This window comes from Podarcis filfolensis, assembly GCF_964270895.1.
Source record: "Podarcis filfolensis genome assembly, chromosome: Z".
Classification (NCBI taxonomy): Eukaryota; Metazoa; Chordata; class Lepidosauria; order Squamata; family Lacertidae; genus Podarcis; species Podarcis filfolensis.
This window is the reverse complement of record NC_139617.1, coordinates 47,171,196-47,186,372: the sequence shown is the minus strand read 5'-3', so window position 1 is coordinate 47,186,372 and position 15,177 is coordinate 47,171,196. Positions and strand designations below refer to the sequence as shown.

Here is a 15,177-nt window from a genome sequence, read left to right as displayed (position 1 = left end):
TCCCTTATAACTTTATAGTTCTATTAATGTTTGGTCTCCCCGCAAGCACACCAGGATGAATGCTGAACAAACAGGTCATCTGGAAGTGCTCTGCACCTCAGTCCCACTGTGGACATGAAAGGGCAGGGCAAAGATTCACAGAACATTTGCAGGTGTGGTCTAAACCACAGAGCCTCTTGGGCTTGCCGATCAGAAGGTCGGCAGTTCGAATCCCTGTGACGGGGTGAGCTCCCGTTGTTCGGTCCCTGCTCCTGCACACCTAGCAGTTTGAAAGCACGTCATAGTGCAAGTAGATAAATAGGTACCGCTCCAGCGGGAAGGTAAACAGCGTTTCCGTGTGCTGCTCTGGTTTGCCAGAAGCGGCTTAGTCATGCTGGCCACATGACCCGGAAAAAACTGTCTGTGAACAAACGCCGGCTCCCTCGGCCTGTAAAGCGAGATGAGTGCCGCAACCCCAGAGTCGTTTATGACTGGACCTAACAGTCAGGGGTCCCTTTACCTTTACGGCAGACCAACATGGCTACCTACCTGAATTGGAAATACAGTGGACCCTTGAGTTACTTACCGCTCTGGATATATAACCTTCGGGTTGCGAACGCAGCAAACCTGTCGCACGCATGCGCAGAAGCGCTCTGCACATCGTACATGTGCACAGAAGCGGCGCCTCCGGTTACATGCAAATTTAGGAATAATTCCTATCTTTTAAATGGAATTCAACATGCCTCACCATAGCAGGGAACAAGTGAGTCTGTTTGCCAGCTCATTCTGCAGTCCAGGTGCAAAGTTTTGGATGGACAGCTTTAAGGCCCTCCCTGCTCTCCTTTCTTAAGGTTCTTGATCTTTAAACTGGTCCTTGGACCCCTCCAGACATCCATTTCACTGCACATTCATGACTACTTGTGCTCATAATGCTACCAGGGCTATCAATACTGTTTGCGCCTGCAAAAACTGGTATTGTTAAGAGATAATTGATTTAGCTGCTGTTAATGAGAATCTGTATTTTATTCTTTAATTCTTTGTATTGCAATTGTATTGCTATAATTGTTTTGATTTAATATCAAAGTTAATTAACTTTAATAATATTAATACTAATAATGGTCAAGAATCTCCAGTGCTATTTAATATCTACATGAAGCTTTCGGGAGAGATCATTAGGAGTTAGGGGGTGAGGTACCCTCAATATGCTGATGACACTCAGCTCTATTTCTCTGTTATATCTGAATCAGAAGAGGCTGTACAGTCCCTGTTGATGCAAGGAAAAAATACCTAAAGGTAAAAAGGAGAGTTTCAGGATGCCAAGATCCAAGTTTTGGGGCAAGTACTCCTTGGTGAGAGAACACCAGCAGAGATTTAAAACAAAAAACACACAGCAAAGTAAAGTGTGAAAATAATAGGCTGTTAGACCTTTATACCCTTGTGAGTTCCAAAACTTCCCTCTTCCCCTAGCAGAGAAAAAGACCACACGTTTTGTAAGTTAAAAATGGTTTGCTTACAAGCTCTCCAAAGGTCATATTCATGTGCTTTTCCATACAGCATTCAGAAAAAGTGGCACAGGCTGTAAAACTTAGTTACAGCAGTGAAAATTCCTAAATTACTCATACAGGAATTCAAGAGTGGCTTGTAAGTCAGAGCAGGACAGCCTACACCATGGTCTTAACCCCTTCATGCATTTATTAGCATTAAGCATATGGGTTGTATGGGGCTAGTTACCCCATAGTTCCTGGGCCGTTGCCTGGACACAGCAGTGAAATGGATGAGGAAAAACAAGCTGAGCTTCAGTCGTGGCAAGTTGAAGGCACTGTGGGTGAGTAGTAGTTCCTGTGTCCAATAAATTGGTCAGTTGCCTACCCTGGATGGGGTTGCAAGCCACCTCAAAGAACAGGTTCATAGTTTGAAGGTGCTTCTGGGTCCACCTTGGTCACTAGAAGCTCAGGTAGCCTCAGGGGCTAGTAGTGCCTTTAACCAACAGCGGCTGATTTGATAGCTGTGGCCATTCCTGGACGGGGAAAGCCTGACCACAGTAGTGGCACCAGGTTGCCAAAGGTTGTTGTGGTTCTATAACACATAGATGGCTGATGATATAACAATGCTGAAAATAGAGACTTGCCCCTTATATAAAGGGATAGTTAGAGCATAGCCTTACCATCATTTTTTTCCTTGCTGGCTGTAAAAATCCACCAAATCCTGTATGAATCAAGAACAGGGATGGAGGGCAGGCAGGGTGCGGGAGGGGAATCAATTATTTGCTGTGGCAACCAAATAGGTCAAGAGTCCTTTGTTCAGATGATTGGTCCACCCACCTACCATATGAAGCAATCTGTTAAGAGAGTCTGAGCTGCTGCCTGAGCAGGGAGCTGTTTGCAGCATCCTGCAGTTCTGGCTTCTTTCCAGGGACTGTGTTTGTTTATTTAAGCCACCTCATTCTAAAGTGCCCCCTGCCTCAGGCTGGCAGCGAAATCCAGCAGGAAAATAAGCCAACAATGAATCCTGCCATCATATGTAAAGATGACCAACAAGTGAAGTTAGCAGGTTGCTTCTGAATCAGCTGATGAACTTGCCTTATGCTGAGTCAGACCATTTGTCTACCTAGCCCAGAACTGTCCACTTGGATTGCTGGGGGCTCTCTAGTCAGGTTCTCCCAGTAACTGCTAACTAGGATCTTTCAGTTCATGAATGAAACCCTGCAGCCTTGCAGATTTTGCTGCACTAAAACTCCCATAATTGGCTATTGGCTGTCCTGGCAGGGGCTGCTGGGAGAGGGCCACAGGTTCCTCACCTCTGATTTAATTCGAGATTGAAATTGAGACCTTCTGATTGCAAAGCAAGTGTTTTGTCACAAAACAGCTAATGGCAATGCTAGGCTAAATGGGTTTTCACCAGTTCCTGCTGCTGGAAATGATCTTGTTGGCATTGTCTCAGGAGACCATGGAGGAGGGGGGAAGCCAAACGTTTGGAGAGTTACAGCACCTGCTGGGGTTGTACAGCTGGGGCAGATGACGGCATTTTTTTCTTTCTTTCTGCACTCCTCTCAACGGTCATTCTTCCTCTGGTCAGACCTGACAGACTGTCTCCAGACAATGTGGTTGGTCAGGTTGTGGATTCACTTCCACCTGGAGCTGGATTGGGTGGCTCCTGCGGACCAATCATAATGCTGCATTGTTCTAGCACCAATCAGACTGCTGCATTCTGAATCCTATTGTTCTAGGACCAATCAGACTGCTGCATTCTGAATCCTATTGTTCTAGGACCAATCAGACTGCTGCATTCTGAATCCTATTGTTCTAGGACCAATCAGACTGCTGTATTTTGGATCCTATTCAACTCAGTACATAACAGATTCCCATAAGGCAGAGTTAATTTTGTCAGCCTTCACAACACTTTTGCAGACATATTTGTACCACAGAGTTGGTCTACCAATAGTCCTGGTGCCTGAAGCCAGCACATCCTTGGGGATCCTGCCGCACCTCCAATCTGTGGACGTGACCAAACAGGGCCGGATTTAGGTTTGATGAGGCCCTAAGCTACTGAAGGTAATGGGGCCCTTTATATGTCCAGCTGTCCTCTGTCAAGAACAAATTGTCACTGTTTATTGTGTCGAAAATATGCTATATGGTAATTGATGGACCTAATAGGTATCTCAAGCCATTTGCACATAACAAAATATGTATTTTATCAAAGTAATTGTTGAACTGAAATACAATTAAGAAGAAGTACAGTGGTACCTCAGGTTACATATGCTTCAGGTTATAGACTCCGCTACCCTGAAATAGCGCTTCAGGTTAAGAACTTTGCTTCAGGTTGAGAACAAAAATTGTGCAGCGGTGGCGCAGCGGCAGCAGGAGGCCCCATTAGCTAAAGTGGGACTTCAGGTTAAGAACAGTTTCAGGTTAAGTACGGACCTCCGGAACGAATTAAGTACTTAACCTGAGGTACCACTGTATATTAATAGTGAAATAATTATTAAGCCATACTTAAAATGAATTTTTATTCATAACAAACTTAATAATGCAAACACATTGGTATTGGGCCCATTACTTACATCATAGGAGCCTACACAACACAAAACACTGTTGCTGTATGTAAGTTTTATTTTATTTGTTTTTTATCTTATATTTTGGAAATGTACATCCAGTTTTTCCCCCTTCAAGTTGTTTTGCCCTCCCCCCCCCCAAGAGAGTGGGACCCTAAGCTACAGCTTGTTTAGTTTATACGTAAATCCAGCATTGTGACCAAACCAGTCACTGTAGATGTCGCTGAGACAGGAGTACCAACATGCTGGGAATGGAGCACATTTTAGAAAGCACATCTTTGTTTAAAACTGTCCTGCCATGTCATAGCCCAAATCTTTCTCTGTGGCAGTCTCTAAATTGTGGGACTCCCTGCACCAAACATTTTCATCATATGGTTTTGGCCATATTCATATAGCAGCCCTTTCCTCAGACTACGGAAGAGAGAAAGAGACGGACAGGTGGAGAAAGGTGGAACTGGAGGGCACGTTCCTTGACCAGAAACTTTTCACTCCCCTCCAACTTTTCCCATTCCTGGTCTTCATAACAAGGACTCTCTAACTAAGAACCTGGGTTTGCCTTTATTCTCCTCCCTTAGCATCCTTTTTCCTTTTGTGCTGTGTCTCTTAGATCATGAGCCTGGGGGCATGGGCTGTCTTCTCCTTGATATTTCTGAGCTGCTCTGTTCCTTAATTTTTTATATTTTTTATTTTTATTGGTTTTTACACATTTTCCAAACATAACATCCCATCTTAGACAACATAACAGACCTTTGGCTATCACAGCCTAGGACTTCCATCAACCGTGACTGATGGTTTTCTAACTTCCTTTCTAATTCTGCATCTTATTTTAATAGTTATTGCTATAAAATCCAAATCTAAAAAAACCTCCTTCTTAGTCCTCTTTTGCAATAATTCATATAGTTCTCCTTACAAAACTTATTGTAACCTTACAAGCGATGTCAAATGATTACAATTGTCTTTCAGATATATCATGAATTTCTTCCAGGCCTTCAGGAAAGTCTGGTCTTGCTGGTTCCGAATTTCCCCAGTTAATTTCGCCAACTCGGCATAATCCATCAATTTCATCTGCCACTCTTCTTTTGTTGGTAATTCTTCCTGTTTCCATTGTTGGGCTAACAGTATTCTTGCTGCAGTTGCCGCATATAAAAACAATTTTTTATCATGCTTATGAATCTCTGTACCTACAATACCAAGTAAAAGGGCTTCTGGTTTTTGTTTTTTTACAAATGTATATTTCAACATTTTAAAAATCTTATTATAAATCATTTCCCTGAAGTCCTTCACTTTCTTGCATTCCCACCAAATATGGTAAAAAATACCTTCTTTTTTCTTACATTTCTAACATTTATTATTTGTTTTATACATTTTAGCTAATTTCACTGCTGTTATATATCATCTGTACATCATTTTCATTATATTTTCATTTAAAGCACTGCAGGCATTGAAATCTATTCCCTCTTTCCATAATTTTTCCCAATCTTCTAACTGTATATTATGACCAATATCTCTAGCCCAATGTATCATAACTGATTTAACTTCCTCATCTTTCAAATGCCATTCCAATAATAATTTATATATTTTAGATAATATTTTAACTTTATTATTTAACAATTATAATTCAAATATCGATTTTGTATATCCAAATCCATTTTGCTTTTTATCATCTTTAAACATTTCATTAATTTGACAATAATGCAACCAATCATTCACAAAACCTTTAACCTCCTCATATGGTTTTAATTTCCATTGGTTATCCATCTCCTTCACTAATTGTTCATAGGTGGCCCAATTTTTACTCAGATTTATCTTTTTCACACTCATTGCCTTGAGAGGCAATAGCCAGCATGGCATCTTACATTCTAATTAATTCTTATATCTATCCCACACCTCATACAAAGATTTTTGAAATATGTGGTTCCCAAATCCTTTATGAACTTTTACCTTATCATAACATAAATATGCATGCCATCCAAATCTGTTATCAAATCCTTCCAGATCTAATAGATCTGTATTCTCCAACAAAATCCAATCCCTTAACCAACAAAGGCAAGAAGCTTCATAATACAATTTCAAATCTGGCAAGGAGAAGCCACCTCTTTCTTTTGTATCTGTAAGTAGTTTAAACTTCATTATTGGCTTCTTCCCTTGCCAAATATATCTTGAAATTATTTTTTGCCATTCTCTAAATATACCTACACCATTGATAATCGGGATTGATTGAAATAAAAATAACATCTTCAGTAGCACGTTCATTTTAATACCAGAAATTCTACCCCATAGGGATAGTTTCCTCCTTCCCCACACTTCTAAGTTCCTTTTGATACCATTCCACACTGGTGTGTAGTTATCTTTGAATAAATTTATATTTATTGATGTTAACCAAATTCCTAAATATTTTACTTTTTTAACTACCTCTATCCCACTCTGTTGTTGCAATACAGTATATCTATCAGATCTTGATTCATATTCTTAACTAACATTTTTATTTTCTTTTTATTTAATTTAAAACCTGCTAGTTGTCCAAATTGTTCTATTCTTTCTAGTGCTTCTCTAGCACTAGTTCTTCCACTGTTATAACCAAGTCGTCCACAAAGGCCTTTAATTTATATTCTTTCCGACCGACAGAAATTCCCTTGATTTTTTCTGCTTTTCTCATATTATTGACCGTAATGAATAATAATGGGGAGAAAGGACAACCCTATCTTGTACCTTTCATAATTTCACCCCCCTGTAAATACATTGTTTACTATCAATTTAGCTTTTTGATCCGAATATATCGCTTTTATACCTCTTACAAAAGATTGTCCCATTTCCATTAATTCCAAATTCTTTATCATAAATTCCTAAGAAATATTATCAAAGGCCTTTTCTGTATTTACAAATATCAACGCCGCTTGCTTATCATTCCTGCCTATCAAATACTCAATTATATCAACTACAGTGGTACCTCTGGATACGAACGGGATCCGTTCCAGAGCCCCGTTCACATCCTGAAGTAAACGTAAGACTGTGCATCTGCGCGTGACATTATTTTGAGCGTCTGCGCATGCGCGAGCAGCGAAACCCGGAAGTAACGAGCTCCGTTACTTCTGGGTTGCCGCGGAACACAACCCGAAAATATTCATCCCGAAGCTACTTCAACCCGAGGTATGACTGTACGTTCCTTATGTTATCTTTCATTTGTTGTCCTGGAAGAAAGCCAGCTTGATCTTCATCTGTTCCATCTAGCTCAGTGTTGTTGACACCAGCTGGCTCTCCAGGGTTTCAGGCGAGTCACATTTCCCAGTCCTAAGTGGAACTGCTGGGGACAGAATCTGGGACATTCTGCATGCAGAGCAAGTGCTCAGTCGCTGAGCTATGGCTGGTAGGACCTATAGGGATATAGGAAGCTACTTTATACTGATTCAGATCCTTGGCCCATCTATCACAGTGTCACCTACACTGACTGGTACCTGTGTCACCTACACTGACTGGCAGCAGCTCTCTGATGGTTCATATTGGGAATATCCCCAGCCCTATTTGGAGATACTGGCTTTGAAACTGGAACCTTCTGCATGCAAAGTGGATGCTTTGCTACAGAGCTACAGTTCTCCCCCCACCAAGTTCCTCCAGCAAGGGAAGACTGGTGGGGGTGTCACAAGGCTTGCTCTGTTCTTACACCTTGAGATTCAGCAGTTTATATTTGTCAATAACTATTTTCCTGTAGGATCAAATCAAGTTAATATGCTTTATTTAGCATCTCACTGGGCACCTGCAGCTCTCTCTGGCATCAGAATGAGGTGGAGGTGCTCAGCACCCACTCTGATTCACGCACGAGCCTGGAATTTGCCGCTTGCTGCCAGATGATGGAGGGACAAAATAACAGGGCCGAGAGAGAGAGAGAGAGAGAACAGTTGCCATGTCAACATATATTTGTGTCCTCCCTTTCGAAAGCTGTTGCAAAATGAGGCAAGCTGCAGTTCGGGCAGCATGGTAGATGCTGGCCCAGGTATTATTTTAGACTGTATGCTAAGTGGAGGTGTATATATGGTGCACTGGATCCTCCTGCCATTTTAAGGTAATTTAACAGGTTCCTGTGTCCTCTCCCTCTCTGAGATTTAGGAAGCAATGAAACTGCCTCATGCACATTAATAGGCAAGTCATTAGACTACTGTTGATAACATAAGAGACCTCCTGGATCAGACCAAAGGTCCATGTTGGCCTGCATCCTTTGCTCACGTTGGCCAGCCAGGTATCTCTGGGGAAACCACAAGCAAAACCTGAGTGCAGCAGCACTCTCCTCTCCTCTTGTGATTCCCAGAAACTGTTATTCAAAGGCATACTGCCCCCAACAGTGGTGTTAGAACACAGCTTGTGACTAGTAGCCATTTGGAGCCTTATCCTCCATAGGTTTGGCATGATTCTCTTTTGAAGCCATCCAAGTTGGTGGCCATCACTCGGTCTTGTGGGAGTGAATGTCATAGTTCAGCTACGTGCTGTATGAGGACCAGGGCTTCCCCCCCCCCAGCCAGAACTCACTGGAACTCAGTTCCTGCACCTCTCAGGTGAGCGCCATTATAAGAGAACAAGGGAGGAATTCAAGGTGAATTCTGGCACCTCTTTTTCTAGAAAAATAGCACTGGTGAGGACATTCTTCCCGATACTGTTTTCAGGTTTCCTTGTTGCTGCACCCGGATTGAGCTTGTGCACTCATTTTCCCCCTCCCCATTTTCTCAAGTGAATCATCCCTCCCCTTTTTGTTTGGAGCAAACTGCAGTGCACTTGTACATTTCCATCCACATGTTCTCCTAACCATGATTAACTCAAACCATCTTGCAAACCCGCTTCTGACCATGGTTGCAAGCTGTGGTCCAGATCTGACCATAGTTAGTGAAAAGGGCAGTGCAGATGTTATATACCAGGGGTCAGCAAACTTTTTCAGCAGGGGGCCGGTCCACTGTCCCTCAGACCTTGTGGGGGGCCAGACTATTTTTTTTTGGGGGGGAATGAACGAATTCCTATGCCCTGCAAATAACTCAGAGATGCATTTTAAATAAAAGCACATATTCTATTCATGTACAGTGGTATCTCGGCTTAAGTACTTAATTCATTCCGGAGGTCCGTTCTTAACCTGAAACTGTTCTTAACCTGAAGCACCACTTTAGCTAATGGGGCCTCCTGCTGCTGCCACGCCGCCAGAGCAAAATTTCTGTTCTCATCCTGAAGCAAAGTTCTTAACCCGAAGTACTATTTCTGGGTTAGCAGAGTCTGTAACCTGAAGCGTCTGTAACCTGAAGTGTATGTAACCCAAGGTACCACTGTAAAAACACCAGGCAGGCCCCACAAATAACCCAAAGATGCATTTTAAATAAAAGGACACATTCTACTCATGTAAAAACATGCTGATTCTCAGACTGACTGGGCCGGATTTAGAAAGCGATTGGACCGGATCCGGCCCCTGGCCTTAGTTTGCCTACCCATGTTATATACGGTTAACTCCATAAATGAGAAGGAGAGGAGGGTTCACACAAAGGAGAGGAAGGGGCAAAAGAAGGATAGGTGATATTGCAGGAGAGCTGCCAAGGGATTTGTGATTTCTTGTACACATTGCTTCCAGAGATTCCAGAGGGAATCTTTGGGTGCAACTGCCGGGATTATTCCCAACCCAGTCCAGGGGAGACCTCTTCAGAGGAAGAGGCCTGGGACTCTGCAGAGAATGCTGTTCCCCCCAACCGAAAACCTGCATGCAACTCTCAATAGTCCAAAAGCTTTCTGAAAAGTCACAAATCAGGGATGCCTTGCCTGGATCCTTCAAGGACTTCACCGCAAGCCCCAGTGCTTAAGAAAAGAAAAGTGCCTATACTCACTGTGCCCCACTTTTAACATTTGGGGTGGGGGGAGGTGCCAGTACTGCGTACCCTTGAGTACCCCCAGAAATCAAGCCCTGTGTTCCAGGCCTCCTGATTGAAGGTGGCAGATGACCCCGTGGAAAGCCCAGAGCGCCCAGGAGAGCATCCATTTGGCTGCCAGACAACTTGGGAGGAGAGAGAAGACCCAACTGCAGGCAAGGATTCAGCAAGAAGCAACGGACTGGGTAGCAGAAAGAGAACTGCCAGTGACTGTACAAGTCTCTCAATGTCCCCTCAACCTTTGCTGAGTTAGCTCCTTTTTGAGCTCATTGATCTACAGTTCTGCTCCCTCCAACCTCATTGAGTACGGAGTCCATTCTTTTACTTACGCATCACCCAAAAACAGGAAAGGCATCATCCTCACAAAAGGACAAATATTTGCATTAAAAATTGCACATGCTGATCTATATGTATATGTATCCCTATCTATAAGAAGCCTGATAATCAGAAAAAGGAGCTAAATGTTGACATCTATCATTCTATCTCTTGCTTATAGCAAGAGTCTGTGCCTCTCCAGCTGCCACCCGTACCAGCAGTGGTCAAGGATGGTGGGAGCTGAGGAGCAAGGACACCTCCGCATCCCCCCTCCCCCCAGCATATGAACTGAACTTGAATTGGGGATGGGGACGGGAGACCGAGGGAAACCAAAGGGAAGGGAAGAACTACGACTCCCATGAAGCTCTCTGAGCCGAGTGGCTGCTGCGGATCCCTCTGGCGGCGACTGTGAGCAAATACGTTCTCGATCCGGCTTAGGACCAGGTGGCCAAAGGGAGCTTCATTCGTGGTAGGCAGCGCTGCTGCAGAGACCCGGCGAGGAGCGGGGTGCGGGGCTGCTGAGAGGAAAGGGAGGGCGCTGCAGTAGCAGCCCCCTCGGGCACCTCCAAGTCCCAGGGCTGGGAAGGTGGGCAGGACTCCCATCTGCGCGCGCGCAAAAAAAGGAGACACGCACCGATGAGGACTTGGGGGGCCACAGACGAGCCGTCGACTAGCCTTTGAGACGAGAGCCCCCCACCCTCCAAAAAAATAAAAAGCCCTCCGAGAGAGACACTTTGCAAGCCGCTGGAGACGTGAGATCTCTCCCCGCCGCGTGCAGCAGCCATGGGGAACCGAGGAATGGAGGATCTCATCCCGCTGGTCAACCAGCTCCAGGATGCCTTCGCTGCCATCGGCCAGAATGCCAACCTGGACCTGCCCCAGATCGCTGTGGTCGGAGGGCAGAGCGCCGGGAAGAGCTCCGTCCTGGAGAATTTCGTCGGAAGGTAAGGGAGCTGGTGGCATTTATTTAAACCATCTATTTTATTTTATACCATCCCCCGCGCTCGCGCCTTAATTAGTCCTGGGCTTCTGTGGATGCTCGTGCAGAGCAGACATCCGGCTTAATGCGCGGAAGTCCCCCTCCTGCCGCCCTTGCCCAGTGGAAATCCGAAATAGCGGGGAAACGGAGGCTGGGGAAGGGGAGGGGAAGGATCAGGAGCCGCTTCGGCTCCCTGCGATGGGGGAGCGGGGAAAGCTCTCCCCCCTCTCACGCCGCCATTCCTCAGCACTGCGGATGCGCCCTCCGCGCCGAGGATGTTGCAGAAAAACAGGAAGCCCCCGTGGTTGGCAGGTGACATTCCACGAGCCGTCACCTTCATCAGGATGAGGGGAGGCTCTGCATCCTTCTCCCTCCCCGGAGGGATAAGATAATGTCCCTGTTTACTGGCAAGCCTCCACGAGCGGCGCGTTTGCGTTTCACATACGCTAAAACTAGGGGGAAATCTATAGATGTATGAATGTGTGTGTGTGTGTGTGTGTGTGTGTACACCTCTGTCTCCTTCTGTTTGGGTGGGTATGAAATGCAATCCCTGCCCTGAGAAAGAGATCACGATCGGTTTCAGTGAAAAGAAGCTTGCCGTGTACATCTGAAGGGAAGGGTGGAGGTGAGCATCAGTGTGTGCTCAAAATTTGAAGGGCGCGTTATAGCAACATCGCCCGCCGCCACCTCCGCTGCTCCTGGGAGTGATTTACTGCACAAAAGCAGCCATTTGGGGTCCGGGGGGGCGAGTTGTAAGAGGAAGAGCGAAAGGAAGCAATCCGACGTCTGGTGCTGTGCTGTGTCCACATCACCGCGCAGGGGGAGATTTGGCGCTTTTAATCCTAAATCATTTATTTATTTAGAGAGGCGGGGGGAAGCTCTATTAGGAAGGCAGAATTGCTCCTGGGGCAGAGCGAGGCTGGGGGGAGAGTCCGTCTCTTCCTCTGTTTCTTCCTCTCCCCCCCCCCTTTTTTTCATTATGTTGCCAGAGGGCAATTGCAGGGCTGCGGTGAGGGGAGGGGGTGAGCAGATAGGAAGGAAGAGGAGGTTGCTTCAAGGAGAGCGTTTGCCATCTCCAGTCTTCTGGAGATTTTCAAAGCCCGGACAAAAGCCTCTCTTATGTTATGTAATCTCAAGATGGGAAAGAAATATCATGGTAGGGAGCTTAGCCATATTTTTTTGATTTTCTGTCTTTGGATTCAGCATTCTCTCCCTCCCTCCCTCTCTTGCAAAATGATGCAATTTATGCATCGATGTGTGTTTTTCCACATTACAATTTCTGAGGCTGCTTATAGGGGTGGAGAGAAGAGCCAAGTGTAACAGTTCTGCTGGTCACATATGAAATGCGCTCCTTGTCAAGAAATGTATTAGTGATGCACCACACATGCACTGCCAAGATGTGCTAAGGACAGTGCCTTTCCCCTAGGAGGTATTTGCCTCCTCTGTTTATAAGCCTCGCCTTGGACACAATCCTGCACCAGGTGAAATGCCAGGAAGGACTTTGGGGGGGGGTATCGAATGCAGCACACCTTTTACTTGCATATATTTGCCTGGTTTCACAGGGAATTAGTTACCCAACAGATAAAAGATGGGAGGTGGTTATTGACTAGGCCAGCTAGCAACATGGCTTAGCATCTCTTAGGTATACTCTTCTCTGCGTATCCTGGGTGATGCCATGTTGAGGATCCAGAAGGGAAGATGAAATGTTTGCTCCTTGATAAGGAAAACCAGCATTTTGGGTGCTCCCTTTTTGTATTAAAATACTGGTGAGGGTTTCCTTTCATGTGACCTTCAAGCCAACCTCCAGAAACCTCTCCAAATAGCAGGCAGTCAGGGAAGGTGGCTCACACAGGCTGTTCCTGCGGGACACTTATGAGCTGGCTGGTAGCGTTTTGATGCTTATTTTAATCCTTTTCGATTGGGAAGACTTCACTAAGGCTAGGAGATTGGTACCTTGTGATTCCCACTAAGAGAAGAGGGGCTTCTGGAAACAAGCCGTATTTCAGTTTTCTATACAATATATTTGTGTCACCCTTCCCTCTCTTCATGTCCACAATGAAAATTTGTGTGTGTGTCTTTTTAAAATAGCACTGATACCTTTGCATCTCAAATGGCTGCTTCCAGCTCCATTCTTAACCAAAATGACCGGAGAGCTGTTGAATTTCATTTAGGATCAGCACTGTTAAGAGACAGCCCAAGCTGCAAAGCTGTATGTCTCTACTGCTGCTTCCACTGCAAAAACCTAAAACAACAGACACCCAAGGGGGCTGTTTATTATAGGATTGAAAAGCCTTCACTGGGTGCACATTTGGAATGTCCTGAGGTTTTTGTTTGCATGACCAGGTTGATTGTAGGTGGAGTCAGTCAATCCCCACCTTGCAAAGACACTTATTGTTGTCATCAAATCAGCTGAAAAAAATGGGGGCCTGCAGCTGAGGTGGGGTGGGGGAGTTGGCTAGACCTTTTATTCGTCAGCTGTAATGTGGGATGATTAAAAAAAAATGTCCTTATTGCAAAAATAATCTTTTAGGGAAACAGGTTTTGGGGAATCATGCAACCTGGATTTGCTGGTACGAGCTTGAATCCCACCCCCAAAATAGTGACAGACTGGAAATATCCTTTGGCCATGAGATGAGCAATGCATTCATATTTCTGTTGTTTACTTGAGTGCCTGGTGGATGGAGGGCAAGTGAATGAATGGATTTCTGCATTTTGTCCTCTTCTGATGGGTCTTTTCTCCAAGAGAGCCTATGGGGATGTGACCTCACTAGATTTCCTCCAGTTGTCTCCATGGCAGCAGATTCACAGTGCTGCAGTTTCTTTAGATCTTGAAGGGTTCAAGCAGAGCTGTAGAGTGCGAGGGCAGAGGGAAAGTTAAATCCTTCCAGATAAATTATTGGGGGGAAAGGGGCTAAGATGCCATCCCCTGATACCAAATGCCGTCAGAGAGCTAAGTGGCTTAGAAGACTGGGTTGGGGAGTGTGGTGCGTTTAGCCTATTGTAACTGCATTTGAAATGCTATATAGGTTGTTTTACATTACAGCAGCAAATTGTGAAGATGGCAGCAGGCAGCTGTGTTTTGATAACACACCCCTTTGGCTGTGTCTGATAGCTTAAAACCCCCCCTACAAAACCATTCTATAATCCTGCTGAATAAGTGTGTCTTTTGAATACGGGCTTCTGAACGGTCTGGGGCGGCAGTTACACACACACACACACACACCCTGAATGAAAGGAGGTACAAAACAACATAGTGTAGATTGGCTTCAAACAGGGTCAGAAGGATGCACAGGCCTTCTGCTGACCTGATGAGTAGCAGAGGAATAACTGAGTCTCTTCCGAGTCTGAAATCATGACAATCAGGCTAACTTCAATATGTACTTTACACACACATTGACTCTATGCACTGAAACCTCCAGATTTTAAAATTGTTGTTCTTTAAGCAAATCTTAAAATTCTTTCATGAAGGCCTCTAGTCCGCCATTTGCAGACCTGGCAGAGCAGGGGCCATTTTTTAAGGAATGGAAAGTGGTTCTGTTAAGGCTTGAAGGCAAAAGTCTGGGGCCCTCATCTGAATGAGCAGGAATGGTCCCCAAATACAGCCACATTTTATCCCAAGAGGCTTAAGTCCCTTAAAAACAACAACAACCATTTATAACCCATCTTTCCTCCAAGGAGCACAAAGTGCACACATTTTATGTATTTATGTATATTGTTTTCTTGCATGAGGATAGCAGTGACCGTAAACAGAAACACCAGTCGCAAGGTCTACAAATGAAATGTACCTTGGGTTACAGACGCTTCAGGTTATAGACACTTCAGCTTACAGACTCCGCTAACCCAGAAATAGTACCTCGGGTTAAGAACGTTGCTTCAGGATGAGAACAGAAATTGCGTGGTGGCGGCACGGCAGCAGCGGGAGGCCCCATTAGCTAAAGTGGTGCTTCAGGTTAAGAACAGTTTCA

The 15,177-nt window shown here is 44.9% G+C and overlaps 1 protein-coding gene across 22 annotated transcripts in view; it reads left to right on the top strand.

Moving 5' to 3' along the window:
- The first annotated feature begins 9,638 nt into the window (after window positions 1-9,638).
- The window catches only part of DNM1 (dynamin 1), a 133,550-nt gene continuing 128,011 nt past the window's right edge, over window positions 9,639-15,177 (top strand). For all 22 annotated transcript variants that reach the window (XR_014544050.1, XR_014544051.1, XR_014544052.1 and 19 more), the window contains exon 1: window positions 9,639-11,177. Coding sequence is in view for 18 of the 22 variants with exons in the window: in XM_083597274.1 (XP_083453400.1) it covers window positions 11,017-11,177 (161 nt within the window). In the remaining 4 variants the exon portion in view is untranslated. The remainder of the gene's footprint in view (window positions 11,178-15,177) is intronic.